At 46.7% G+C, this 24,798-nt stretch overlaps 7 protein-coding genes across 11 annotated transcripts; 2 read left to right on the plus strand and 5 right to left on the minus strand.

Moving 5' to 3' along the window:
- Positions 1-123: 123 nt before the first annotated feature.
- LOC108034025 (UDP-N-acetylhexosamine pyrophosphorylase) lies at positions 124-6,389 on the minus strand. Of its 2 annotated transcripts, none has more exons than XM_017108764.3 (3): positions 6,066-6,389; positions 2,872-3,258; positions 124-1,539 (listed from the first exon to the last, which is right to left on the minus strand). In XM_017108764.3, the coding sequence occupies exons 1-3, from the start codon at positions 6,124-6,126 to the stop codon at positions 425-427; spliced, it is 1,563 nt and encodes a 520-aa protein (XP_016964253.1). In that variant the 5' UTR covers positions 6,127-6,389; the 3' UTR covers positions 124-424. The 2 variants fall into 2 exon arrangements, with proteins under 2 accessions (XP_016964253.1, XP_016964254.1); XM_017108765.3 differs by lacking the exon at positions 6,066-6,389 and adding an exon at positions 3,584-3,740.
- Positions 6,390-6,935: 546 nt separating this feature from the next.
- Positions 6,936-9,465, minus strand: LOC108033886 (transmembrane protein 115). 3 transcript variants are annotated; one of them, XR_007763532.1, is made up of 4 exons: positions 8,706-9,465; positions 7,939-8,295; positions 7,221-7,780; positions 6,936-7,154 (listed from the first exon to the last, which is right to left on the minus strand). XR_007763532.1 is itself a non-coding variant. In XM_017108531.3 (3 exons), the coding sequence occupies exons 1-3, from the start codon at positions 9,227-9,229 to the stop codon at positions 7,312-7,314; spliced, it is 1,350 nt and encodes a 449-aa protein (XP_016964020.1). In that variant the 5' UTR covers positions 9,230-9,465; the 3' UTR covers positions 6,936-7,311. The 3 variants fall into 3 exon arrangements, 1 of the variants encoding a protein (XP_016964020.1); XR_001768706.3 differs by having other exon boundaries at positions 7,217-7,780; XM_017108531.3 differs by having other exon boundaries at positions 6,936-7,780.
- Positions 9,466-9,671: 206 nt separating this feature from the next.
- Positions 9,672-13,278, minus strand: LOC108033885 (protein transport protein Sec61 subunit alpha). The gene is made up of 4 exons (XM_017108530.3): positions 13,078-13,278; positions 12,792-12,859; positions 10,469-11,560; positions 9,672-10,406 (listed from the first exon to the last, which is right to left on the minus strand). Exons 1-4 carry the CDS (start codon positions 13,082-13,084, stop codon positions 10,143-10,145), a joined length of 1,431 nt encoding a protein of 476 aa, XP_016964019.1. The 5' UTR covers positions 13,085-13,278; the 3' UTR covers positions 9,672-10,142.
- A 506-nt stretch (positions 13,279-13,784) lies between these two features.
- Positions 13,785-20,845, plus strand: LOC108033836 (daxx-like protein). Of its 2 annotated transcripts, XM_050885475.1 has the most exons (5): positions 13,785-14,037; positions 15,166-16,530; positions 16,561-18,952; positions 19,013-19,193; positions 19,372-20,845. In XM_050885475.1, the coding sequence occupies exons 1-5, from the start codon at positions 13,987-13,989 to the stop codon at positions 20,000-20,002; spliced, it is 4,620 nt and encodes a 1,539-aa protein (XP_050741432.1). In that variant the 5' UTR covers positions 13,785-13,986; the 3' UTR covers positions 20,003-20,845. The 2 variants fall into 2 exon arrangements, with proteins under 2 accessions (XP_050741432.1, XP_016963952.2); XM_017108463.3 differs by having other exon boundaries at positions 15,166-18,952.
- LOC108033837 (kynurenine formamidase) lies at positions 20,835-22,100 on the minus strand. Its single transcript, XM_017108464.3, has 2 exons — positions 21,696-22,100; positions 20,835-21,638 (listed from the first exon to the last, which is right to left on the minus strand). The coding sequence occupies exons 1-2, from the start codon at positions 21,820-21,822 to the stop codon at positions 20,863-20,865; spliced, it is 903 nt and encodes a 300-aa protein (XP_016963953.1). The 5' UTR covers positions 21,823-22,100; the 3' UTR covers positions 20,835-20,862.
- Positions 22,101-22,790: 690 nt separating this feature from the next.
- On the plus strand, positions 22,791-23,892 carry LOC108034309 (coatomer subunit epsilon). The gene has a single exon (XM_017109179.3). The coding sequence runs from the start codon at positions 22,889-22,891 to the stop codon at positions 23,807-23,809; it is 921 nt and encodes a 306-aa protein (XP_016964668.1). The 5' UTR covers positions 22,791-22,888; the 3' UTR covers positions 23,810-23,892.
- Positions 23,836-24,573, minus strand: LOC108034310 (PHD finger-like domain-containing protein 5A). The gene is made up of 4 exons (XM_017109180.2): positions 24,409-24,573; positions 24,143-24,333; positions 23,992-24,077; positions 23,836-23,918 (listed from the first exon to the last, which is right to left on the minus strand). The coding sequence occupies exons 1-4, from the start codon at positions 24,458-24,460 to the stop codon at positions 23,912-23,914; spliced, it is 336 nt and encodes a 111-aa protein (XP_016964669.1). The 5' UTR covers positions 24,461-24,573; the 3' UTR covers positions 23,836-23,911.
- Positions 24,574-24,798: the final 225 nt, after the last annotated feature.

Here is a 24,798-nt window from a genome sequence, read left to right on the forward strand (position 1 = left end):
AAGCCATTTATCTGATATCTACTCAAGAACCTTGTAAACAGACAAAGACACCTGTTCACACAAGGGATAGATTTTCTATTTACTTTATAATATTACTTGCCCAAGAAGTGACAACAATTTCGCTTGGCCGTACTTATAATTTTTGTATTTTACAACATATTAAAATATTCATATCATTACATGCTCTATATATTGTATATATTCACATTACGATTGCACAATTATTTCCAAAACGAAAAAACAACGGACACAATAGGTAACACATTTTTACAAGTCTCCTTTAAGTACTGAAATCAATGGAATTTCCGTGTGCTAACTATTAGTTTGGGAATCATGACGTTCAAAGACGGTAAACGAAAAATGTACAAGTAACCGAAACAACTACCATCCGTCCATCAGTCTATGGGTCGATGCTACACCCGGATTAGAGGTGTCCGTGCAGGGGGTCGCGGGTGTCCCGGAGGTAGACGGGGCTGGTGAACGACTTGCCCTCAACCTGCGAGGCGAGATTCTCCCCGGCGTACGTGACGAACGGCGAGATCTCACAGACATCACCATGCACGATGCCGCCGGCGCTTTCGATATACTTCTTGTGCAGTCGATGCAGGTCCGACCTGGCAGTGCTGGGGCAATCCTTGCCAGCCACATCGGAGTTCTTCAGGGCACTGAACTCCTCGTCGCGAGGCACTTCCATGGCCACGAACTTCTGGGCGAACTCGAACACATCGAAAACGAACTTCTCAATCTTGATTCCGTTCGGCTTGTCGGGGGTCAGCCGCTTGCCGGCGTTGTCGACGAAGGGAATCTTCTTTTTGGCCACGTGCAGTTTGAGCTCCTGCTCGAACGTGCTGCCGATCTTCTGCAGGAAGCTGGAGCTGAAGAAATGGTTGCATATGTTGCCAGCACTGAAGGTCAGCCGGCCGTCCGAATTGCGCATCTCTGCTGTCTTGGCCGAGATCTCGCTGTACTCCACCACCTGGTATTTGCCATCGACAATGGCCACCACACCGACGGCCTCGTTGGGCGCCGCCTTCTCCACCACCTTAGCGGCGCAGTCGGCCTTCTCCTGCACGCAGTAGCCGATGAACACGGGGTCGGCCACCTTAGTCAGGATGTTGTCCACGCTGTGGGCGTGCAGATACAATACACCCCGCTTCTGCATGTCGTCCAGTATCCCCTGGCGTTTCATCGCTCTGTAGATGCCTCCGTTACCGTCGGGTGCTCGCGCCACTCGGTGCTTCTCGTCCAGAATGATGCGTCCATCGTATTCGAAGCACGGCAGCGATCCCTGCTCGAACAGCAGCACGTTCTCCGCCTTCAAGCCAAAGAAGTTGTTGGCCACAAAGTAGTCGTAAGTGGGCTGCACCGTGTGCTCCGACGTCATTATGTACCAGGTGATGTGACCACGCTTGCCACTCGCCTCCTGGGCAAGCTCCTCCAGCTTCAGGATCCGCTCGGCCTGAATGCGGAACAGAGTCTTCCGCGACTGCAGACCCACGTCGTACATTCCCTTGGGATGGTCGAAGCCAAGTCGTGTGCCTGCAAGGAGGACCAAACATTAGTTGGGAACTAGATAATTCCCTATTTTATTATTATCTACCCTGAAAAAGTATTGTAGCAGATATTTTCCCATCCCCGAATCGATTAGTCACTCATTAACAAGAACTGCAACATTTTTGACTTCCCACCCGGTTGGCCTTACAAACAAGTTTTTCGACCATCGTCTCGCTCTCCATAGTGTCTTTTGTCTGCACCATTTTAACATTTTAAGGCGGCTTGCTTAAGGTCAGTTCCACTACCGGTTTTTAATTATCGGCTGTATTCGAATATGGCTTATCGGTTCGCCAAACGGAACTTCCACGCCCGACCCAAAATTCTCGGGAATCTAAGCGTTATCTGGGTCTGCGATTTATTGTTCTTCTTGAGGGGGGACGTGAACGAAAAAACATTACGCCTATTGGCTGTGTTCGTTGCCCTGCCCCAACTTCAAAACTGTGTTTTCTTGATTTTCCGAAAGGCAGCTACGTGACTGGACTGCACTCCACCAGTCAATCGTGGCTCGCGCAAGGAAATGTCAAATGCCGACCACAATTTCAATATTCCCACTCGAAAGAGCACTGGCCCGAGCAGCAAAAAAATAAAAAAGAAAGGCAAGTCTTGCCATAAGAACGGCTTAAAGCTGCTGCTGGCCTGGCGTGTTTTATTTTATTTCATTTTTGTCTTGCAAACGGAATCACAATTACATTTGCAGTGCAGCTGCATGAGTGGGCAGCTGATTGGGCTTGCGTGTGGTGGTGGGCTCGATGGAGCACTTTTATATCGAGTTAATTAGCTTTTATGAAAGCACACACTCAGCCTGATAATGTCGGAGTTTTCGCTGTAGTTCAGCTTACACATGTTTACTGCACACCAGCAAGCAAGTTTGGTGGGTGGCTGATTGGGGAATGATAAAAATATCTCACCTTATATGGCAGCAAAGGAAATATCTTTGAAAAGAGGTGGGTACTGTGCTCAAAACGCACGAAGAAGATGGGAAATGTGAGTGAAGTCAGGTTTGGTAAGTACCGAGGTATTTCTATTTCATTCAATATCTACATTTATAATACTAAAAGTCATTTTATTTTATGACACTTCTAAGTCCGTTGATATTTGTATCATTATCGCTAACTCATGATTATCTCAAAGGTACCTATGCGTCACAAAAGATTAGCAACTGCCAGGTTGATCTATAAAACTCTAACCATTCCACCAAATTGCTCCAGAAAATATATTTTACTAAATACACACAAGTAGAAACACTTGTGTTGCCCTCTCCACATAGTTACTTAAGCGTTCAAATAATGCCATGGGAAGAGGAGAACATCATCTCACCTTGTCCGCCCGCCATTAGCAACACAGCGACATGTCCGTTGCTGATCTGCCGGAGACCCTCATCCCGGTAGACGGCCAACTGCTCCAACGGCGTCCTGGCAATGGAGATCAGCTTGCCCTCGGGCAGCGGCTGCAGGCGATCGTCCAGCTTAATGCCATTCTCGTTCATCGAGACCGTGGCCCGATCGAAGTACTTCTTGATCTCATCCAGATTCAGCTCCTCGATGTCCCGCACCAGTTCGACGCGCTCTTCGTTTGAGAGCTCCGGCCAGAACTTCACCAGGTGCTCCTGGCCCACCTGGGCGAGTCGCGAGTGCAGCGACAGGTAGTCCGTCATTGTTGGCGAGGGTTTGGCTGCGTTGGATGATTTTGCTGCGGCACCGCCAGCTGCAATGGAGTGAAATCAAAATATGAGCCAGTGTTTTGAAATAAGATTTAAGGACCTTATTGTACTAGATGATATTAAGCTGGTTTTAATATAATCTTTAAAATATACTGATAAACTCTTGTCATCTTTCAAAAATGTCAATCAAGATATTTGATTAATTTCACCAATTACAATATAAGAGATGGCACGTTTTATAATGGATAACGATCTAGGGTTTGAATAGCTTATTATATACGATGTTTTTGTTTTTGATAGTATCAGGACTTTGCTATCTGCTTGTTGACTTAGCTAATGGAGCAGGCTATCCGGAAGGTGTGTATTTACTTTTCTCTCCGCCGAGTGATTGTGGGGCGAGTGCGATAAAAAGACGGTGTTCGGGTTGTCCGGGCTTTAATGCGAACCGTTATACGTGGTAACCAACGCGCAACTGAGCGCCAAGCGATCGCCCTCAGTGGTTTTTCTTGCTCGAGGTGGAGCTGCCGCCGTCGCCGCCTTCGCCTCCACCGTCTCCATCGCCTTCATCGCCTCCATCCGTCTCTGTCTGCGCGACTGTCTGAATATCTGAATGGCAGTAGCCCGTGTGCAGGTTATATATTGGTATTTGGGCACTGTGGTGTGCGAGAGTGTGTCTCTCAACGTATTTGCAGCCGGGTACTCACACGGCCATGCCAGGTGCTGGCAGATACCCTGTGAAACACGGCCAGGTGGGTGGAGATCTTGGGGCAACCCTAGGCAGACAACATTTCAATGGGTAGCAGACAGTGTCTCGACTGTTATGCGATGTGTGTAACAAAGACGTCCCTTAAGACCGAGAGTGATATGAGAGCGGAGGAGGTCCATTTAAGAGATCTCTTCATTTTGACTGACCTATTTTACATCATGATTACTAGGTATGAGTACCTACACCTGTTAAGTAATCGTAACCTTGTTGTAATTGAAGTAAATTTAAAATAATATGCCAGCCTGTATTTAAACAGCTGGCAACAAGGAATTCTGACGTCGCTAAAATAGAATTATTTTTTTAAAATAAAGAAATAATATAAGAAAATCTTCCACCAGTGGATTTCTTTTTCTGGCTAATAATTTAGCAATTTGGGTCAAGGTCGTATGAGTAATTTTAGGAAGACCATATCGCAAACTTAATAAACATTGATTTTATTGTTACTACTCAACTATGAATAGCATGTTTTGATACATTTTGTACAGCTCTATTCATGGGGTATCAACAGGTCGATCAGGCCACCGTTTCGCTTGATTACTTGGCTTTGTTTTGGGCGATACGGCTACTGGGGCTGCAGCAATCCCAATCGCATTACTGCTGCGGGGCATATTTGCCAAGCCGTGTTGCAAATGCAAAGCGAAAAATCAGAGACCGAAATCGAAACCAAACGGCCCTGAACACGGGCTTTAGTTTTTGTGAAAGTAAAAGGTGCTGCCCGGAGTCCAAGAAGCTCCGGCACAAGGAAACACCTAAGGGCGGCACCTCGCCTGCCAAACAGTTCAGTTCCTGATAAACGAGTTACCCCGGCGGCTTACAAACTAGTTAAGTGGGTTATCGGTGGTTGTTGGAAAGGTTATGGCATTTAAGTGAGCCAAGAACTGACGAAAATATGGCAAAACAAAGGCTAATATGCATACAAGATCGTGTTGGGCCGGTTCGATTGGTTCATATACCCATTAATTGTAAAGCACTTATGTGCAAAACCATGTAACAGATAGCGTCAATCTTAAACGCCTAGGAGCGTATATACATATGGAATACATAAACGTATGAATGTGTTTTAAAGTTGAAATGTCGGTTTTTCCAATTAAGCATTAATTCCTGTAATTCAAATACAAATTTAATACTAAGAAAGCAAAAAGCATTTACATGAACATTCTACCATTATTAAACTTAAGCAAGAATAAAGACTTATTTTTATAAATTAGTTATTTATTATTTGTGTCCAGTCACATTGGATAAGGTTTGCATGCGTCAAAATCTAATAGTTATTTTGGTTGTTCGTATTAACGTCAAGAATTCGAGATCCAAGGAACTCGATTAAAAGCCACAATCAGAATTTGCCAAAGGAAATGCCATTTTTACAATTCAGTACAATGACTCTATACCTTCTTATAGAATATTTGACATAAAGTTTTTTGATTTTTAGATAAACTGACATCCACACTATAAATAATTATTATATTGTTCGATGGTTAATTACTGTAATCAACTAACAACTAAAACAAGACAGAATGTTGTAATCGAGTGCCTAGACTATCAGATACCTGTTACTTAGCTTTTGAGAGCGACAGATTAATACCTTTGGGCATTTGAAGGCGTTAGAGTGGGCGTGACCAACTTATTTTAAGTTAATCGATAGGTATTAATAGGGCTATCACAAACATTTCAGTTCATTTTTTTTTACCATGAAAACCGAACCGCCACATAACTCATTATATTCACCAATAATTATATTAAACATACATTTTCCTTAAAGAAACTATCAATTTCGCAAGACACGCGCCTTAAGGTGTGTACCCTTTCGAAAGTAGTACTAGTAATTATAGGGTATCCGTTAGTTGGCTTTTTCCCTGTTGAAACGAAGCAACTCACACGTAGCCATAAAAACAGCAAAAGCAAAGGCAGAAACCAAAACACTCCCACACACACACCGTCCACGAAGACGAAACGAAACAGCGATAGCAAGTAAGTTGTTTACATGTGTTTGTATGTTTGTGTGCTTTCCGCTTTTTAGCCCTTATCGCAGCTCTTGGCACTGGGTTTTTATCATTATCAGTGTTTTTGAGTGGGGTTTTTACTAACCATTGCGATGGCGCCTCACATTTGTCTGCTGGTGCTGCGTCCCGAAGTTGTTGCGACCCATTTCGCAGGGAGCACCCTGTACGGCCCCGTTCGTCCTCCTCCCGTGCGAATTGTTCTTGCAGTGACTGTGCCTGGCCCGCCAAGGAATCTATGGCATCATCCTAGTCCCGACGTGGCTCAACTCGCACCAGCGCGGGGTGGTCAGCAAACATATGCGCTGGGTAAGCAAACAAACCGAAAATGTGCAATCCGAACGCGACTGACCGAGATTTTACTGTATGGGATGAGCCCAATTGGGCGGAGCGGAGAATCGATATCGATTACAGACGGTTGCGCCCAGCTGGTGGCCAGTGTGACCATAGCTAGATCTTCAAATGCAAGGCAAAGCTACTGAACAAATATACCAAACCGTTTAGGTACCAGTAACATTTGAATAAAATGGTTTTTTAAATAATTAAAATTTTGATATAGCGGCTGATTTACCTTAGTTTAGATGGGCATTGGGTTTTCTTGATTAACGCTCCTTATTTATTTTGAGTGATACATATAAATATTTGCACAGTAAATATTTGATACGTATGGGTAATATGTTTTAACTAAAGTAAAACAGTATAAAAATATTATAAAATAATAAGGTTTACACTTTTTCTGACTATAAATGCAACATTGATATTTTTAGTTTTTATCCTTATCCGTTATTTAAAATCGCAAGCAATGTTATAATTTTTACATAGGTACATTGAAAAACAATAAATTAAATACTTTTTCGATTAAAAAATAATAAAATTGAACCCCCACTTAGTTCGCTAATAGAAAATATTGAACAGGAGAATTACAAAGGAAACACGACACCATTCAAACACGACACTATTTCTGGAGTTTTAAATATATTTACAGTTATTAACTAAATAAAGCATCATTTTCAATTACATGTAAAGACTACAACAGAAAGTATGCATCTATGTAAAGGCTCTAGTTATTCTCGAATCGCCTGGAAGGTATTTGTTTTTGCTTTTCTCGGATAACTTCACTGTTCCTAGAAGCACGGCCGGCGGTGTGCGCAGCAAGCAAGCATTAATCTACAGGACACTACGAAACACACGAACGGTAATTACAAAAGGGGAACACGAGTTTTCGGGGCGGGTACGTACATACTTGATGCAGGATCGTACAAAACATGGGCGTAAATCATTAGATCATTCGTTTAAATATCAAAAATTCATTTATGTTTGCGTAGAACCACTGTCTAGGCCGTCGAAGACGTGGACGGTACGTCGTCCAGGTTGATAAGTGTAGCCCCGGCGCCGGTTGAGGATTCGTCGCCCAGACCCGGTACATTCCCCTCCTTGGGCGGCGGCGCCGGCATGGGTATTGCGATCGGACTCATTGTGCTGATCATGCGCGGCTCCGCCCGCGACGTTGTGATGGGCAGCTGGCTGGAGCTGCCGGTGGGCTTCAGGAATTCGGGCTGCGGCATCTGAGCGGGACCGGGACCATGACTGTGGCCATGGCCCGCTCTATGGCTGTGACTGTGGCCCGCGCCGTGGCTGTGGCCATGTCCACCGCCGTGACTGTGATGCTTCTGCTGCTGATGCGGCGCATGCTGGTGGTGGTGCTGCAGCTGCGACTGCTGCGGGAACGACTTGGGCAACTGGGAGTGGCGATTGGAGTCCGTGGTCTTCAAGCGCTCGCTTAGCGCCTTCAAAGCAATTTGTCTAAATAGAACAAAGATAGTCAGTATCTGGGGCAATAGTTTGGCCTGCCTATCTAAAGAACCAATAATTAGGTGTAATCATTAAATAGGTAATGAGGTCTTTAGATAGGCATAGTTAGAACTGATTAAACATATCATTTAGCTTGGACTTATACTCACCGCCTTCGCTCGATATCATGCGGATCCACGCCCGGCATTTGCACCGATATCGACGTCAAGCTGGCCGTAGATATCGTCCGCAGCGGAGTGGGCGTCTTGACCACGCCCGCCCGCAAACAGCAGTTGTAAATGGGATTAACCAATACGCTGATAAACGGCTGCGATACGTTCGGGAAGAAGCTGACGAACGTGAAGCTCTCCGAGCTGTCGCCACGCCCATTGGGATGGTGTTGGTAGAAGCGAAGATAGATCCAAGAAACCAGCGATCCGGAAGCAAACATGGCCGGATAAGTGCCGTCCAGGAGGCCAATGGCCCAGGAGATAATTGCGGCGATGAGCACGGTGAGGGGAACGTTCCTGGGTGGTAGAAAAAGATAATTGAATAGCATTGTTACTCATTATTTGCAATACAATTAGTTAGCTTATGGAAACAAACTACATATGATCGTATGTATACCTGCAGTACCAGCTGAATCATATACAAATTAATGAAACCCACGCCTATTTTACAAGGTCGGTGAGTCAGTGGTCCTGTAAACCATTTCAGCAAGTCCAAAGGTATGTGAACAGTTTGAAGTCTAAAGGTTTCATGAGTCGATGGGATTATTGTTATAGAAAATTCATCCTTAATAATATTTTTAACTTATTTATCCTATCAACTTTAAATACTAAAACTTGCAGTTGTTTCCTAATTATATTTATCATGCAAATGACATTTTAGTGCCCTGATATGCTACCCCCGGCTGCGGCATAACCAAGTGGCTCACCTATTGGTCAGTCGTCCGTAGCGCGTCTTGAAGATCAGGTGATCGGGCATTATCTGGCGCACGGCCACGCAGATGCCGGCCACGTAGCCGGCCAGGCCGTGGATGTGGACGTCGAAGAGGATCGTCGGATTCTTGGTGACCATGTAGTAGAACAGGTAGTAGACCGTAGTCAGCAGCGAGACGCCGAAGTTGCTCAGCGCGAAGAACTTGAACATCTCCAGCTGGCCCCACAGGGGCTCCAGCATCTTGCCGCAGAGGCCCACGGTGACCACATCGACGGCCACCTCCCACCAGTGCAGCTCGATGAAGCAGAACGTGAAGGCGGTCCATATCCAGAACTTGCCGTTGGGCAGGATGTACCCGGGCGTGACGCTAAGCAGCAGGATGGCGGTCTCTGAGAAGGAGAGCAAGTAGCCGAAGGTGGTGACCACGCAGATCAGGGTGATCACCGGCGAGGTGTTGTGCAGCAGGGCGTTCATCTGCTGCCAGATGTACGGCCAGTTTCTGGCCAGCGGAGCTGACATGGCACCGATCGCCTCTCCTGGAGTTCGCACGGCTTTCTGGGTGTCCCGGGAGCTCCTGCGCGGCGGACTCGATCCGGCGGATGCAAAGTGCGCTTCGATGCTTGTGGGCCTCTCAACTCAACACGTTCGGGGGGCGTTTAGGTGGCTCATTTGCTAATATTTACGATTTTGCTCCACTATTTCCAATTTTTGTTGCCCCAGCATGACCAGTCGCCGCTCCAGGAAAAATACCTTCGAATCGGCTTGATTTGGTCCCACTGATAGTGCGACAAGCGGGTAATCGACGATATCGATTTTCAAACATGGGCGCCATTTCCTAAGCCGAGCTTAAACATTCAGAGCCTATGGTTATGCATATTAGCCCTCAACTTCAGCTCATAAATCAATGACAAAATTCTGTATCCCTTAGTAACACCAAATAAGCCCCCATTAAAACACCCAATTCTTTTAAAAAAGTTATCTAATTTACGTTTTATTATGACAATTTGTATGCATGTGTTCGTTTGATGTACATCTTCGCTTTAATAATTTCAATGTCTCCGTTCACGTTGGTGTTTAAAGTATAATTCAATTGATTTAATATTAAAACAAGTTATTGCATTGAAATTCAATCAATTCGCAGAAATATTGAACTTAAGCAACATAGTCTCACATTTGAATACAACTAAAACTATTCAAAATAAAGTTTCTCTCATGCCCTTTTATGTACGACGCTTCTCTCGGTTTAGGAAGTTAGAAATAGCAGCCAAAGGCCTTACAATTTACGCTTGCTGTGGGTGTTATTGGACAGAGGACGAAAAAAAGAACCAATCAGGTAATTTAGTTTGTTTTTAATGGGAGCGAGCGAGCGTGTGGGAAGTATGATGAAGTATTTGTTACTGTTGATTGGATCGCGGGTGTTCTCCTAGGCTGCTTAGAACAGCAGCGTGCCCATGCCGCCCATCTCGGACTGCTCCTTAACGAAAATCTCAAAGTACTGGTAGATGATGGTCACCGCCAGCAGGATACCCGTTCCGGAGCCGATGGCGCCCAGGAAGTCGGCCATCACCGACAGCGCTCCGATGCAGAGACCTCCGAAGGCAGCCGCCGTTGGGATGTAGCGGTTCAGCTCGTGGATCATCGAGTTCTCGCGATGGCCGCGCATCACCATGTGCTGCTCCTTCAGCTGCTTGGCAACCTGCGGGGGAAAAAGGGATTCGTAAGCCATTGTATGGTTTGTATGGTCCAAGCACTGCTTACATCCTTGGCTGAGCTGCCGGACACATCGATCCAGGTCTTGGAGAAGAAGGCGCAGGAGCCCAACATGAAGACGATGTAGAGCAAGGCGTGGATGGGGTCGGTCAGGATGTGGCCCACGCTCTCCGGGGGCGAAAGGTAGTAACACAGACCTCCGATGGGGTAGGAGCGGGCCGGGCCGCCGCCACCAACATCAGCCCACACGCCCAGAAGGTTAATGAAGAAGTTGCCCTGGAACTTGACGGCCAGCATCTGGGAGATGACGTACAAGTTGGACACGAGCGCCGACTGCAGGATGATGGGGATGTTGGAGGTGTAGAACAGCTTGATGGGGTAGCTGCTGTACTGTCCACGGTAGCGGGCACTCTTGATGGGTAGGTCCACGCGGAAGCCTTGGAAGTATATGACCACGGCGAACACCAGCACGGTGGCCAGCAGGTTCATCAGGTTGGGCAGGTTCTGGCGGTAGAAGGCCTCGCGCAGGGCGCGCACCTTATCGTTCCTGGTGGCCATCAGGTGGAACAGGGCAATCACGGCGCCCTCGAACTCGGTACCGCGTCCCGTCGTCACGGTGGTGGGGCTGAACGCCTTCCACACGATGGTTTCGCAAATGTTGGTGGCAATGAAGAGGGAAATACCAGATCCCAGTCCGTAGCCCTTCTGCAGGAGCTCGTCGAGCAGCAGCACAATCAGACCAGCGGCGAACAGCTGGATGATGATCAGCAGGCAGACACCGGCTCCGATCTCGGACGGATCGCCGTACATGCCGGTCATCACATAGACGATGGCCTGGCCGATGGTGATCACCATGCCGAACAGCTTCTGGGCGCCGTTGAAGAGAGCACGATCCTTGGGCGTGTCACCGACCTCAATGATCTTCGCTCCGGCCAGCAGCTGCATGATCAGGCCCGAGGTCACGATGGGCGAGATACCCAGCTCCATGAGCGTACCACGGTTGGAGGCCAGAATCACACGGATCCAGTAGAAGGGATCCGCGGAGTCCGAGCTCATGATGCCGAAGAGCGGGATCTGGCAGCAGACCAGGAAAATGAACAGCGTGATGGCGGTCCATAGCACTTTCTCCCTGAATTGGATCTGGAATGGGGGAGAGTAAACAGTTCAGAGTGAGTCATGTTGAAAGTAGGTTTCTTTGTGGAAAATAAAAGGTTCCATAAGGAATTGCATAGTGTAAATATATTTAAATGCCAGAATTGTATTGTATTAATTTCTTATAAATTTAATGCATATTAATGCTAGCAAAGCATTGTTATTTACTTATTATTCTACATTTAAAAATTATGAAACATTTTTTCCTGATTTTTAGCTCCTAAAATGTTTCGTTTTTCTTAAAAGTTCTAGTGATCTTTCTGTAACTTTTCATTTTATATAAAATCAATGTAGCCCCACTTTTATATATTTTAAAGAGATCAAAAATTCATTATTTTCATTTTGGAACCATTGTTTTATAATAATGATATATTTATCCGGCTTAAACTTGGAACTAGTTTACCCTTGAAAGCAAACTCGGCAAATAAAGTGCCGCTATGTTGACCTACATGTCCGCTTCCCCGTGTGTACGTGTGGGAAATGTTTAAACAAAATCAAGTCAGCTACGAATCCGCAGTCGTCACCGCTGGCATCTGGGAGCAACAAAAACAAACGAAGCGAAGCTGACGTCGACGGCGTTCGGGTGGCTCTTCGGATGAGCCGAAGTTTGACACTTCCACGTAGCGTTTGGTTGTCAAAATCCGTGTAAGAGAGGTGTGTGAGTGTGTATAATAGGAGTATGGCAACAAGTAGCCAGGTGATAAGAAAGGTAGCAGAAGCGATGAGGTGGAAATCGGGCGGTTTATGAATGAAAACGTCAAGGAAACTCGTAAAAAACCATAAAACAATTACAATTATATTAATTTATAGCTGTTGAACCATAATATTTGGGTAGAAAACAGTAAATTTACTTACAAAATGAACAAAAAATGGGAAAACAAAATAAAATGTTGATTCGTCTTGTACTATAGGAGCTATTTCATCACATTTCAGCTACAGTTTGTTCTTTTCAGGGTGGTTTGCTGGCTGCCCATCGCCTACGAAATGAGGAGCAAACTGTTTGCGTGGCGATGTTCGCTTTTGACAAGTGAAAGCAACCACAAAACGCGTGCGCTGGCAACACTGGCCAAAGTTGAGAGATTAGCTCACTTCAGGGAAAACTCACAAAAACGCAGAAAGACCGCTAGTTTCCACACTGCTTAAAACATTTCTGGGGACACCACACTTGCGATGCATTCTCGAGAACTTTAACCCTCGAATCAACGCTTGTTATACACACCTTGCGCTCGGGCTTTGCGATTTCCGGCAGTATACTGCAGAAGGGTTTGATAACTTCCAGGAACTTGACTGCAAATAGTGAATGAAAACGGAGGCATTAGACACGCGATGCAGACTCTTTGGCAACCAGCAATTGCAGTTTTCTCGGTTTTCGGGTTCGCCGAATCTTTTTTGTATACGTAAGCAGCGAGCGACGGGGTGCGAGAGAGAGAGCGGCATCGCAGGGGCGGCACTTTCACACAAAACCGCTGCACTCCGGAGCCGCAGACTGCGGCCGTTCTACTTACTTCCCATTTTGCCGGACTTGTGCTAGCGCTCGCCTGGGAACTGGGTGGGTGGCTTGCTTAATGCACTTTCTACACAAGAACTGGAAAGTCTCACTTTCGAGGGCGCAGCGAACGCTTCAAATTTCAAAAACCGAATGGTCGAAAATACGAGGCGAGCAGACGTCGTTGACGTGTCAAATCAGAGGTGGGGCGGCCGCGATTGGCCTAGTTTTCGGGAATATCGATGTTCTATCGACTATCGTTCGGCTCCGCTCTCTCGTTGACAGGCGAAACGTCAAAGGTTGCCATCTGTCAGCCTAGCAGCCACCCACGCTCTGTTAAATAATGACATTTATGTTAATGTTATACCCTCCCCTCATCTCACACACACGGAGATTTTCATTTAAATCATTCCAAAATTTACTTGTACGTTTTGATTTTTTTATAAAAAAAAACTAAAAATATATTTAGAATAATAAATTTAGAATTCGCAGTCCATCGAGGATTATTTTCTTGAATTTTGGGTTTGAGGACCGTAAACTAGGGTATTATCAGGCTTCTTTGTAAAGCCCACTTTTTTGCTGCTTTTAAATCGCCTAAAATAAATATTTTTTTAAAAACAAGGAGAGTTTCTTAACAGTGCCCAAAAAGGGCCACCCGTCAGCCGAGACACCCTCCCTGTCAAAAAAAGCACCTTTGCCGATAGTGCCACCGCCAGTTTGACAGCTCTAGAACTCTCCAACTTGACAACAATACAAACAAACACACTCAGTGCATTTCAGGCAGCCAATAGCAATAATATGTGGGAGAATGAAAATTCCCACTGCCGAGCGTAAAAAAACTGGCAACAACGGTGGCGAGTCCGAGCGCAAGGAAAAGCCAGAGCAGTGAAGTGAACGTGAGCAAAACCGTTGACACTTTCGGGCCATAATGTCTGCGTCGGTGGTTTGTGTTGACCTGAGTTCGGAATCCGATGAAGAGGTAATTTCCCGATTTCCCAGCGGACTCCCCGCGTGCTTGTGTGTGTGTAAAAAAGTACAGTTGGATTTAAATAGGCTCGCTGGCTGAGTGTGTGTGCGTGTTTCGTTTCACATAGTGTGGAATTAATTTTTTCGCGCTGCTTTTATTGAGAGCGAACGGAGACACGAACTTGCGGAGCCCCCACGCACACAGATGCAGGAGTGGGCAGTGCTGCCAGACGGTGCGATTGGAGACTTGGCGACTCTTGCAATTGCAGTGGCGATATTGGACTTTAATTACACTAGGCGTGGAAAAGAGCGAGCGTGAGAGCGAGTGCTCTGGTCTCCTCCTCTGGAGAGTGTGGGGTTAAGACGCAATTCGTCAGGTAAAAATCGGGCGGTTGTCTCCGCTGATAGGCTTCGAAATCGAATCTACTCTCCAAAGCGCGCGCTCGCGACTCTCCAAAACCGCTCGCACTCACACACCCGCAGTGGGCCGCTGCTGATTTCGTTTGTTATTATTTTGATTCTCGAATTTAAAATGCAGCCGAACCAACAGGTCGCCTGCAGTTCTGCTTTAAAATAAACCAGGGAACAACAGATATTTGTGTAATATTTGTTATTGCTCAGAAAATATTAATTAATTGTCAGCTAATTTAGATCATAATTGTAATATGAATGTTTTGGTTTAAATAAGAACAATTATTTATAAATTAAAAAAACAACAATTTATTACAGAGTTAAGGCAGGATCTATACATTTATCAATAACTAAATGTTTTATAAATTGAATAATATACATAATTAATAATTTAATTTTAAAATGATTTCTTAAAATATAAGGTACGACTTTAATTATATTTTATTTATATTCCCTTTACACAAGTCTAAAAAAAATATATTTTTCAAAAAAAAAATTAATTTATCATAACTTGATTTGATTCTTTTCATTGTCCCAACTTTTTATAATACAACATTGTTTTAACCTTCCTTTAAATGTGATGTGTGACTTTTTATATCTCAACATCGTTTTTATTTAAAATAACTAACTTATTTTACAAAATAACATTAAGAATAATACCAGAGTAGGTAATCATTATTTATAGCTTACCACTGAATTAGAATTTTCTAACTATTTAATTTTATTTCAGTCGAATAATGGAGCCAAACGAAGACGACTCGAGGACCCCCTGCGGCAACTGGCCCCTTCCGTCTCCAGACCAAGTTTGCCCGTCAAGCTTGTGAACATACCAAAGGCATCCCTCGGACCCGCGACGGGAGCACCAGGAGCAGGGGTAGGAGCAACACCCGCAAGGGCGTTTCCAATCCCAGCCGATCCCCTTCGGTCCATGCACATCCCCAGTGGCATCACAGTCACCAAACACCAGAAGAGCATCCTGACCACAAATGGCAATCTGACCATTTCCCTGGCAGAGACCAACAACAATAAAAACAACAGCAATAACAACAACACCATCAGCTACAACAACAATGTGAAGCAGGTGAAGTTGGGCGCCGGCCAGAAAGTGGCCTGGTCGGTGAGCAGTAAAGCGCCCAGTCCCAACGCCGTGATAACCACCGTGCCCAGCCACCAGGTGAAGGTGACGCCTGCCAATCAAATACGGGTGACAGCCGGAGCCAAAGTCATCCAGTCGCCCATTCGAGTGACGCCGAAAATAGTCCCAGTGAAGATTCAATCGCCGGTTGTGATAGGTCAGCCCCAGCAACAGCTAAAGGTGCAGCCCCAGCAGCTAACGCCGCAGGCCCAACAGCTAACGCCGCAGCCGCAGCTTCAGCAGCAAAAGGCGCAGCCACAGCAGATAAAGCCAATAATTGTGGGTATAACCAAGCCAAAAGCTTCCATGGGACAAATGTTGCATCAACAACAGCAGCAGCAAAAGTCGACGCTACCAGGACAAGTACCACAGCGGATTGTAGCAGGACAGCAGCAACAAAGGGCATCGCTGGGTCAACTGCAGCAACAGCAGCCACCCAGATTCTTGATTAATCCGCTGCAGCAGAAACCGAAACCACTGCATCCGCCTCAAAAGTCGCTGGCAAGACCGCCTCAACTGTCAGTTCCACAGAAGACAGCGGCCGTGGGGCAGCCCCAGCAGCAACCAAAGGCTGCTGGGGGACAACAACAGCAGCCCAAGGCTATTGTGGGACAACAGCAGCAACCACAGGCTGCTGGGGGACAACAGCAGCAGCCCAAGGCTATTGTGGGACAACAGCAGCAGCCAAAGGCTATTGTGGGACAACAGCAGCAGCCAAAGGCTATTGTGGGACAACAGCAGCAGCCAAAGGCTATCATGGGACAACAACCACAACCAACGGTTATCGTGGGACAACAGCAGCAACCAAAGGATGCTGTGGGACAACAGCTGCAGCCAAAGGCTATCATGGGACAACAGCCACAACCAACGGTTATCGTGGGACAACAGCAGCAACCAAAGGCTGTTATGGGACAACAGCAGCAGCCGAACGCTATTGTGGGACAACAGCAGCAACCAAAGGCTATCGTGGGACAACCGCAGCAAACAAAGGCTATCGTTGGACAACAACCAGAACCAAAGGCTATCGTGGGACAACCGCAGCAAACAAAGGCTATTGTGGGACAACAGCTGAGGACCTCTTCGTCGCAGCCACTGCCACAGAAGATACCCACAGTACAACTTCCACAACAGAAGACTTCCCTGGGGCCAGTCCAGCCAAAGCAAAAGCCACTTAAGTCACCTGTAGAGCAACAGCAACAACAATTGTCTTCTCTATTGCAATTGCAACAGCACCGAATATCCATAGGACAACTGCAGTTACAGGGAGCGATGATGGGTCAATTGCAACAGCTACAGATGCCGCAGAAGTCGGTCCTGGGACTAATACAACAGCAACCCAAGGTTTACCTGGGACAACCACAGCTTCCGAGGGTTCCAATGGGTCTGCTGCGGCCTCTGCCACAGTCCCTGCAGCAAAATTTAACGGTGACTCCGATCCCGCAGTCGCCGAAGACACAAATGGCCCAACAACTTATGAATTCTGTGATAAGCCAAAAAGTTCCAGCTCAGCAACCGTCCTTACCAGTGTTCAACGAAATCACACACAAATCGATGACGATTCAGAAGCTACCCGTGTCGCAGAAAGCACCCACGGTGGTGAAGGTTCCTCCGAAGATATTGACCCAGCAAACACCACCTCCTGCTGTGACAAAGTTCCCTCCCAAGCAGATGTTTCCCCAGCAGACGCCGCCACCCGCTCATCTACTGCAAAAGCGGCCAGCGCCGCAAGCGCCAATGCAAACTCCTCCGTGTGCACACCGTCCACCGATGGTTAGACCTGCGACAGTGACCAAGATAACGCCGGTGCCTCCAAACGGCAGAGCAGGCTTTCAGATGAAGGTTCAGCCAGCTGGAGTGGTCAACGCCGCAACCGCCATCATGAGTGCAGCCCGTACTTTGCCATTCAGAAGCTCATCCCACAAGTCCGCCACTCCGCCACCAGCTTCAACGCATCTCCAGGGATTCACAACCAGTGCCACGCCTCCGCAGCGTCTGCTAGCCACTCCGCCGCATTGTGCGGCCGCCCTGAATGAACCACTGCTGCTCAACCTACCGCCCACCACCAGCATAACGCCCCAACTTACGCCCACGACAACTCCGCCGCCAGCTGGACTTCCGGCGGCAGTGCAGCAACACCAGTTGGCCAAGGCGGCAGCCTTCAAGTTAAACTCCTTGCCCGGTGCGAGCATCTCTCCAGTGATTAGGACTCCAGCTAGCACTGTCAAACGCATCCAGCCCATCACCGTGCTCAAGAAATCGGATGAGGAATGGCGGAGGCATATTCTCGAGCAACAGCAGCAGCAACAGGAGCAGCAAAAGCAGCGCAATCAATTGCAGTCCACCTCAACGCCAACAATTGTCCTTGTGGAATCTCCGCCTACAACGCCGCCCACGGACAAACCGGAAACGGATCGCAGTACAAATACCGCGGAGAAAACGCCTCCGATGAAGTCGATTACAATAAACAGACCCAATAGCCTGAAAAGACCTGCTCCGGTGACTCCTTTTCTGAGACGGTCCGTAAATGTTATTGCAGAAATCGTAGATTTGGATGAGTTGCCCGATTACTCGCCGGAAAAGCGAAGGAAAGAGGAGCCGTTTCCAATTCCGAAGCCCCAGGCAGCTATGCCGCCAGTAGTAACCCCCTTTACACCAGAATACGCGGCTCTTATTAGGCTATGTCGCGAGGTGGACCCATCAGAGGACATGGAGCGCCTGGTTACGGGGAAACTGACAAGGTATTACCAGAGTGCGCCCGTGAGCTTCTTGGTGTCGCGTGGCTTTCGCCAGTTGCTGGATGTGACCATAGCACGGATCCGTAGCGAGCCGGACGTGGTGTACGTACACCTCAAGAATTTGGTGGATGAGCTGAAGGCGCAGAAAATGGCTCAAGTAGTATCGGAAGGAAAGGCAGTGCCGTTCGCCATAGAACACCCACATCCAACACCTTTTAACCCGGTGGGGACCGTCGACTTGGAGGAGGATTCCGATTCGCCCACTACCGACCAACGTACCAATGAGCGCATCCGACAGTTGAATCGCACGCTGCACTCCATCACCAAGCGTATTAGGATGTTAGAGGACGCTGAAGTGGACTTGAACGACGACGACTCCAGCTATCTCCAGGTGGAACGTTTCAAGAAGCGCGCTCTCCAAATCTACGAGAAAATCTGTGATCTAACCGGCGAGAGCAAGAGTGCCCGCCGCCAACTGAAACCCATCCAATTCAAGGCTACGGCCTACCCGCACTTCAATCGCACTCTGTCGGCCTTCGTCAACAGGATGCGGGAGTTTCCCGATTACCACGATGTGCTCCAGATTCTGGAGCACTGCAATAAGGAGAAGAAACTAGGACTGGCCAACTTCGAGATGAAGAGTATCGGTAAGGCATCAATTGTAACTAGCAAGAAGAATATTTAGCACATCATTTTTATTATTTCAGCCTACGATGCCTTTGCTAAAGTTGGTAAGCTGCTGCAGTCTCGTCGGAAGACGGATCTTTACGAAACCGTAACCCACTTCACGGCCAATGTCAAGGATCCGGCGTCCAGCGACCCTGTGCTGCTCGCGAAGTTAAAGGAGAACAACAAAAAACAAACCAAAATAAGTGATGTCCTGGAAAAGTGAGCACAAGTCAGGAACTTCAGATCTGCTTGTATCAAATGTTTTTTTTTTATAATGGGTTAGGGGTGATAAATTATTCTATTTTTTTTTTTTTAAATCCTTATTTGTCGACCACGGAAAACAAGCAGTACTGAATTCAATATAGTTTTCCAATCTAATATTTCGCATTAATTTTAGGTATGCCCGCGAGCAGGATCTCAATGCGGAGGAGCGCCAGGAGGCGCGCCTGAAGGAGAAAAGGCTAAAGCAGGAAAAGGCCGAAGCGGAGGCCGCCAAGCTGGTTGCTTTGGCGGCAGAAGACGACCAGCCCTGCACAAGTGCCCAGGCAGCAGCTAAGGCCGCCGCCATTTCCGCCCTGATGAAAATATCATCAGGTCGGGGGAACGGCAACGAAAAAAGAAACTCCTTTGAACTAAAGTTGTTAAAACTGGTCGACGAGGAAGAGGACTCGGAGGAGGACGACGCGGATTCGGAGGACGGGGATAATGATGTCGACGAGTTTGTGGACAACTTCAAAGCCAACGGCGAAGTGAGTGACGCCGACTCCGATGCGGAGGAAGAAACATCACCAAAGAAAGATCCGTTGGCGCCCGCCGAGGAGGAGGATGATGTGATAGAAATAACGAGAGCCGAGACTGGCAACAAGGTTGACGTAGCCCCGCCTAACGGCAAGCTGAAGATTATGTCGGTCTCTAGTCTGAACGCCAACTTCGTCCACGTGCAAGAGTCGCTCACAAAATCCAATCTCTTGCCGAGTGCCAGGCCTGTCATCGCAGACCAGATTGTCATTTCGGATGAGGAGTCATAGAAAAAGTGGTACACGCAGCCTGTCTGCACCCCTAGTTAAGTTTATTTATTCAATATGATCCAATTATCCAGATTAAGTTCGGTTTACTGAATGTTCCCTTGTTTATGCTTTGAAAAGGCAAACAACCCCATTTTGTAGGATGATTGTTTTTACCTATTATTATGCATTGGGCCGAATAGTATTTTTTCACATAGTTCACTCGTTATTAAAGGATTCCGTACTACATTGATTATTGCATCTTAATTACACAAGTATGTACAATCGAAAGCTTTTCGCTAGCCAAGAGTCACAGAGTCATTCTCTAAAACTATTTCGACTTATTTCAAAGCAATTGACGAAGTCAGTTTTTATACTGCAATGGTAGTACGCTTTCGAAATAAAACTTGTTTTTATGCGAATTTAAGCGATCAAGATTCAATAGTCTTCATTTGTCACATGTTAAATATTAAGCCTTAACAAATGTTTTAGGAAAAATGTATGCAATTGTAACTAAAAAATGTACCAGATTTTACACTTATTGTGTAAAAGGAATTAAAAGTGCTTGGGTTGTTTAAACATTCTTTTGCTGGAAATTAAGCTCCCTTAGCAGATATTTAAGGAATGCACAAAGTACCCGAATTATTTCCGTTTTGCGTTCAAAGAACTAACATTGCCTCATGTTGCCCCTACATATTTTCGGTAATCGAATCATCCGTACAAACCCCGCCACGCTAATTTATTAAAAGTCCGTACCCGTCGGGTACAAGCCACAGAACTATCTCTAGTGTACATATGGAATACTACTAGTCTAAGCCTAAGTTAGTTGTACAAAATAAAGAGAATGGTGAGAAAATTTAACTGAAATCGGGGCTCTGCCTAGTTTATTCAATCCGAATGTTGCGCAGGAACTTTGATATATCCGATTCGTCGACGGACGTCTCTTCGATGATATCGAAGTGGTCGTATTTTTGAAAGAGCTTGAAGCTGGACTTGAATCCACTCTTTTTTAACACGTCGGAGAAGCGGCGACCCTGCTCGATGAATGTGGGGCTGTCGTGCTCCGCGGCCACCACGTAGATCTTGGTGGAGTTCCAAATGGCCACGTCGGTGTACTCCCACAGCATGGGCGACACGGCCTCCACATTGCGCTGGGTGAGTCCCAGAATGTTCTTCGGGTTCACCGATTCGAGGGAGTACAGCTCCCGCAGATCGTAGACGCCGCACAGGAAGACCAAGGCCCAGACCATCTTGCTCCTTTGCGGGTTGATCATGTCCTGGTGCTTGAGGATCTGGGCCAGCAAGTGGGCGCCGGCCGAGTGACCGGCGAAGGTGATCTCCAGCACATTGGTCATCTCGGCGTAGTCGAAGATCCAGTTGAGGAAGTCGGTGAACTGCAGCATCAGCGTCTCCAGGTTGACGTCGGGGCACAGGTTGTAGTCCATGACGGCCACGCGGTAGCCCCGCCGCACCAGAGGACCCACGATGGAGCAGGACGTGCTCATGTCCATCTCCTGCCAGTAGCCGCCGTGCACGAAGACGAAGAGCGGCGCCTGGTTGGGCGTCTTCTCGTTGTAGAACACGTCCACCAACCGACGACCTGCTCCATAGCGCATGTGGTCCACACTGATGCCCTGCTTGGCGGTCAAGTCCCTTTCATCTGAAAAAGTACCCTTAAGTCTGGATCTATAAGAAGGAATCCCTGGACTTCGCTTACGCTGCTTGGTCACCCGAACGAAGTGCTCTAGGACCGCCAGGTTTGGTTCCGGTTCATCTTGGAATCTTGTGGTAAAATAGCTTGGAAAGTACTCCCGGTCGAGATCTTTGCACTTCGGATTGTACATTTCTGATAAGAAATAGAAAAACACTGGCTCTTCCCTTCTGAGATTAGAAAGGCAAAGTATCTTGTACTCAAACTGGGCTGCAACCAGTGGCTTGGGAACTGCGTCTTGCGGTCAAGTGTAATGCAATATTAAGCTCAATTGTTAGAACAAGTCAAACCGGATTGCCACAGAAAACCGTTAGCTTTTAACGTATAATTGAGCTTTTGAACAAACATTTGGGAAAGAATTGGTCTGTGCAGCACTGAGCACCAGGGGTTTAGCGATAAGGCGATCTTTGGGGTTTTTAAATCAGGGGTGCTCAAATCCGCCCTACGGCAGTGCCTTAAGAGAGCACTCGATGAGTGTGCGAGACAAAATAAAGCATTTTCGGATTAGCTATATTATATATAACCTCGCTCTTATCTATAAGGGGCAGGTCTAGCTTCGGTTAACTACAAAAACAAATGAGGATGATCATTGAAATTGTTGTTGAACGTTTAGTAGGGCAAATAGATAACTGCCTAGTGATATCCATAAGAATAAGTAACATCAAAGGGAAAACATTTTAAAAATTTTGAGCAGAAACACAACTTATCGCTTTGAAAAAGGTGTTTCAATCGTAAAATACTTTAAAGCGAGTTTAAAAAATAAAATAATTTTGTTTAATGCTAAACCTAATAACATTAATACTATTAATACTTAAAAATATAAACAAATTTTGACGGTATTGTACATCATTTTGGGAACACCCTTGAAAACAGAAGTTTACGAAATACCCGTAATGAACTTATTTTTAAAAAGCTAGTATATAATACTAATATTTATATTTGAAATAGAAGACGCTGGAAGCTAAAGTCCTTCGGCCCAGAACAGTTTTAAATATATTAAAATATATTGATAGTTTTTTTAATTGCTTACGGAATACCCCTAATAACATTTAGGGAAAGACTACGAAATACCCATAGCAAAAATATTCCGATGTTATCGCTATCGGCACTATCGATAGACAGCTCAACTTTGACAACTCGACGGCCAACTCAGCCGAAAATAATTTTGTTTGCTTCAGAAATTTACAATATCCAGCGAAATGAGCCGCCAGCAGAACGATGAGGACACCAACTCGGCGCTGTTCGACGCCCGCAATGAGTACTACATCGGCAACTTCATGGGCTCTATCAACTTTGTGCTGCCCGAGCAGGGGACCGCAGGAGCAGAGTTGTTGTCCTACATGTACCTGTCCTACTTGGCCATCGACTCCGGGCGCATAGTGGCCTCCGACATCAAGGAGGGCAGTTCCTCGCCCCTGCAGGCCCTGCGGCTAGTGCACGAAGCCTTCGAACAGCCCTCGCGGACGGAGGAGCTGCTGGAGAAGCTCACGGACAAGGTGGCCGGGGGGGAGGACGAGACGAACATCTGGCACATCGCCACCGCCATTGTCTACTGCCACGACGGGCAGTTCGAGAACGCCCTGAAGATCCTGCACGGCTCCACCAATCTGGAGTCCATGGCGCTGTCGGTGCAGTGCCTGCTGCGCTTGCAGCGCGTCGATTTGGCCAAGCAGCTGGTGGCCAAGATGCAGGAGATCAGCGATGACGCCACGCTCACTCAGCTTGCCCAAGCCTGGGTGGCCCTTTCCCAGGGCACGGAGCAAATGCAGGACGCCTTCCACATCTACCAGGAGTTCTGCGAGAAGTTTAAGCCCACTCCGGTCCTGCTCAATGGCCAGGCGGTGGTGCATCTGGGCCTGGAGCGGTACGAGGAGGCCGACTCCGTGTTGCGCGAGTCGCTGCTGAAGAAGCACAACGACTACGACACCCTTATCAACCTGATGGTGCTGGCCCACCTCACGGCCAAGCCGGCGGAGTCCGTCACCAGGAACCTAGAGCAGCTGCGGCAGTTCTATCCCAAGAGCGACTTTGTCACCGATCTGGACAAGAAGTCGGCCGAGTTTGACCGCCTGTGCCTGCAGTACGAGCTTGATGGCGGAGAGAAGCTGCTTGCCGTCTAGACATAAGAAGAAATTCCAAATAACCATTTATCAAAACCTTCTGTTTATGTATTAAACTACAATAAAAATGTATTAGAAATGTATGAGGTAGTGGAGAGCACATCAGTAGCTGAAAGGATAAAAGAGGTATAAGTCGAATTATTGATAGTACATATAAGATCTGGGTTTGTTTGGTTACCCACTTCTGTTTGAAGCCATATTTCTTGCGTTCGTAGAACAGATCAGTCTTGGAGCTGCCCAGATTCACGATCTTGGGGCAGCCATCGCGCTATAAAGGCAAAAATGAGGATTATTAAAATGTTTTCTAATTAAATTAGGGAGCTCGCTACTTACGTCCTTCTCCTGAATGGTGCAGGACTTGCAGTAGTAGGCATCGGAGACCCCGGGTCCGCCGCAGATGACGCACCTTCCCTGGTAGGATCCGTAGTTGCACTCGTCGCAGATTCGGACCAGGGTGCAGGGCCTCACATAGGAGTCGCAGATCACGCACTTTCCGTCGTCTTTCTCGCACAGGCGTCCAATGGCTGCCGCATGGGAAGGGGAAAGTGTAATAGTATAGAATTTCCCTGTATTTAAATCGTATTTCATTAAGAACTCACCCACGCCTGGCTGCTTGCGGCAGAAAATCAAATCCGGATGATGCTTGGCCATCTTTTAAAGGGGTTGTTACAGAAAAGCAGGAGAAAAACAATTTCACGAAATATTTGCGGCTTTTCTAGTGTGACCCTTTCGCGTTACTTCAAGATTCCTTTTTTCTTTCTGTAAAGACATTAGCCCTTGTGTCACAACCAGGCATTTTTAGATCAGAAGAGGAGTGGGGGTTGCTTAATATCTCGAATTATTTTTAGGTGATATGTATTTTAATATGCACGAAATGAATAATGAACTTGTTTTTACTAGGTATTTCTTTTATTTGCAATTACAAAATACCTACTTTTTCATCTCATAATTTTATCTAACAGCCGTTGTCTGTAAAGATTATAAATGAT

This window comes from Drosophila biarmipes, chromosome 2L (assembly GCF_025231255.1).
Source record: "Drosophila biarmipes strain raj3 chromosome 2L, RU_DBia_V1.1, whole genome shotgun sequence".
Lineage (NCBI taxonomy): Eukaryota > Metazoa > Arthropoda > Insecta > Diptera > Drosophilidae > Drosophila > Drosophila biarmipes.

Bases quoted from the DNA above. Each gene is read 5' to 3' on its own strand.
- LOC108033885 (XM_017108530.3), bottom strand. The intron at 11,561-12,791 runs GTGTGTATAACA...CCCCCATTCCAG, and splicing joins TCGCAAAGCCCGAGCGCAAG to ATCCAATTCAGGGAGAAAGT. The intron at 10,407-10,468 runs GTAAGCAGTGCT...TTTCCCCCGCAG, and splicing joins CCGGCAGCTCAGCCAAGGAT to GTTGCCAAGCAGCTGAAGGA.
- LOC108034025 (XM_017108764.3), bottom strand. From the start codon at position 6,126: ATGGGTCGCAACAACTTCGGGACGCAGCACCAGCAGACAAATGTGAGG. The intron at 3,259-6,065 runs GTTAGTAAAAAC...ACTCCATTGCAG, and splicing joins TGTGAGGCGCCATCGCAATG to CTGGCGGTGCCGCAGCAAAA. The intron at 1,540-2,871 runs GTGAGATGATGT...TCCTCCTTGCAG, and splicing joins GCTAATGGCGGGCGGACAAG to GCACACGACTTGGCTTCGAC.
- LOC108033837 (XM_017108464.3), bottom strand. From the start codon at position 21,822: ATGTACAATCCGAAGTGCAAAGATCTCGACCGGGAGTACTTTCCAAGC. The intron at 21,639-21,695 runs GTAAGCGAAGTC...GTACTTTTTCAG, and splicing joins CGTTCGGGTGACCAAGCAGC to ATGAAAGGGACTTGACCGCC.
- LOC108034310 (XM_017109180.2), bottom strand. From the start codon at position 24,460: ATGGCCAAGCATCATCCGGATTTGATTTTCTGCCGCAAGCAGCCAGGC. The intron at 24,334-24,408 runs GTGAGTTCTTAA...CCCATGCGGCAG, and splicing joins CCGCAAGCAGCCAGGCGTGG to CCATTGGACGCCTGTGCGAG. The intron at 24,078-24,142 runs GTAAGTAGCGAG...TTGCCTTTATAG, and splicing joins GCACCATTCAGGAGAAGGAC to CGCGATGGCTGCCCCAAGAT.
- LOC108033836 (XM_017108463.3), top strand. From the start codon at position 13,987: ATGTCTGCGTCGGTGGTTTGTGTTGACCTGAGTTCGGAATCCGATGAA. The intron at 14,038-15,165 runs GTAATTTCCCGA...ATTTTATTTCAG, and splicing joins GTTCGGAATCCGATGAAGAG to TCGAATAATGGAGCCAAACG. The intron at 18,953-19,012 runs GTAAGGCATCAA...TTATTATTTCAG, and splicing joins CTTCGAGATGAAGAGTATCG to CCTACGATGCCTTTGCTAAA.
- LOC108034309 (XM_017109179.3), top strand. From the start codon at position 22,889: ATGAGCCGCCAGCAGAACGATGAGGACACCAACTCGGCGCTGTTCGAC.
- LOC108033886 (XM_017108531.3), bottom strand. From the start codon at position 9,229: ATGTCAGCTCCGCTGGCCAGAAACTGGCCGTACATCTGGCAGCAGATG. The intron at 8,296-8,705 runs GTGAGCCACTTG...TCTACCACCCAG, and splicing joins TACGGACGACTGACCAATAG to GAACGTTCCCCTCACCGTGC. The intron at 7,781-7,938 runs GTGAGTATAAGT...TGTTCTATTTAG, and splicing joins CATGATATCGAGCGAAGGCG to ACAAATTGCTTTGAAGGCGC.